Source organism: Pteropus alecto, unplaced genomic scaffold (genome assembly GCF_000325575.1).
Source record: "Pteropus alecto unplaced genomic scaffold, ASM32557v1 scaffold38, whole genome shotgun sequence".
NCBI classification, from domain to species: Eukaryota; Metazoa; Chordata; class Mammalia; order Chiroptera; family Pteropodidae; genus Pteropus; species Pteropus alecto.
The window spans coordinates 3,669,147-3,670,807 of record NW_006442512.1 but is presented as its reverse complement, the minus strand read 5'-3'; the positions used below and the strand labels follow the sequence as shown (position 1 = coordinate 3,670,807).

The 1,661-nt window shown below is 49.4% G+C and overlaps 1 protein-coding gene across 5 annotated transcripts in view; it reads right to left on the bottom strand.

Moving 5' to 3' along the window:
• Positions 1 to 115: 115 nt before the first annotated feature.
• The window catches only part of CELF6 (CUGBP Elav-like family member 6), a 27,262-nt gene continuing 25,716 nt past the window's right edge, over positions 116 to 1,661 (bottom strand). For 2 of the 5 annotated variants that reach the window (XM_025040375.1, XM_025040376.1), the window contains one exon: positions 1,325 to 1,452. In XM_025040375.1, the coding sequence (XP_024896143.1) occupies positions 1,325 to 1,452 (128 nt within the window). Of the gene's footprint in view, positions 469 to 1,296; positions 1,453 to 1,661 lie in introns of those variants that run through there. The other 3 variants (XM_006922654.1, XM_006922652.1, XM_006922653.1) reach the window with 3 other exon arrangements.

The window sequence follows — 1,661 nt, the reverse complement described above, 5'->3', positions numbered from 1 at the left end:
TTTGGTCCGGTCCCTAAACTCTAAGGAATGATATGATTTTGAAAGAAGTAAATCTGGGCTTCCACTGCAGAGAAGCCCTTGGCACCCCCAAGGCCCTCGTTCCCCTACCATATATATATATATATTCTTAAAAAAGCAATAGTCCTTTGGTCCCTAAACTCTAAGGAATGATATGATTTTGAAAGAAGTAAATCTGGGCTTCCACTGCAGAGAAGCCCTTGGCACCCCCAAGGCCCTCTGCTGGTTCCCCTACACAGTCAATCCTCAGCCAGGCCCAGCTGTCTTGCCAGCCTAGGCTCTATGCCACAGGCATAGAACAACCCACTTGATGAAAACAATCCTTAAGGCGGCCCGAGCCCCAGGCGCTGGCCTTGGGTCCAATCCACCTCCATCTGCGGCTGCTTCTTCAAGAAGGGCTGCTCAAGTGCTTCTGTGCTTTTCCTTCCATTTCTTCTCACTCTTCGGCATCTGTTGTTGATGTTAATTAATAGGGTGGGAGAGGGGAGGCAAACATCACTCTGGAGGGCAAAAAAGAAGAGCAGCTCTTGCCCTGTCAGCAACATCTTAGGTGAGAGGAGAGGAGCTACAGCAGGGCCAAGGCAGCAGCCTCATCCACTGAAGCCAGACTCTGGGTCCTGGGCAGATGACCTCAGCCTAGCACCCACCACAGAGGGCTCCCTGAGGTAGCTCTGATGAGGTAGGGCCATGTGGATCTCTTGGGTCAGAGAATCTCCAAAAGTTACAGGTAGCTGTCTCTGCCAGAAACCCAACAGAGCCTGTCATCTCCCTAACCCATTATCCACCAGGCCCGCAGGTCCTGCTTCTTCAGCATACTTGTTTCTCTCCTCATGTCTATGTTCACGGCTATTACCCAGGCCTTACACTTGTGTCCTTTCTTTGCTTAAACTCCTCATGGTTCTCTACCATCTTCAGGATAAAGTCCGAAATTATAGGCTTTAAGACCCTTCACAAGCTGGCCCAAACCTACTTTTCTAGTCTCATTCTCTATCCCTCTGCCCTCCCCCTGTGGCTATCTCTGGAGTAAAACTAACTGATTGAATCTGGCTGTTAACTGTCTCTTCCAGACTGTGGGGACGGAAATGTTGTCTAATTTATCTCAGTCTTTGGATTGAAAGAAAAATATAAAGTCTCCAACTAAGGATTCCTCCTAACCCCTGGCTATTTTCTCCCAGATTTTTTTAGAGGTGGGTATCCTAATGTCCCCAAAAGAACATCAAAGCTAATAGGGCCTCCATCACTCAGGCCCCATCTGCCTGGGATCCACCAAGGACTCACCTTTCTGTGGCTGGTCAGTGAGAGCAGATCAGTAAGGCCGATTGGCATCCTTGGGCCTCTTTAGCTGGACCTTGAGCCTCTTCATGCCAATTTGAAAGCCATTCATGGCCTGAATAGCTGTCTGGGCACTGGTTGGATTGTCAAAGCTAACAAACCCTGGGGGTTTGGGTACAGAGGTTAGTTGGGAACTCTGCCTGGCAGGGCCTCCTTTCTCTCTGACAAACCTTCTCTTCTCCCGGCTCTCTCAGGCCAGTTCCATCAAACATATATTCCTCCGCCCTCCATTGTTTGCACGCGCGTGCACACAGGGGCACATGCTCATACTTACATGGGCAAATGGCCTAAAAGTGTATTTCTTGGAAGGA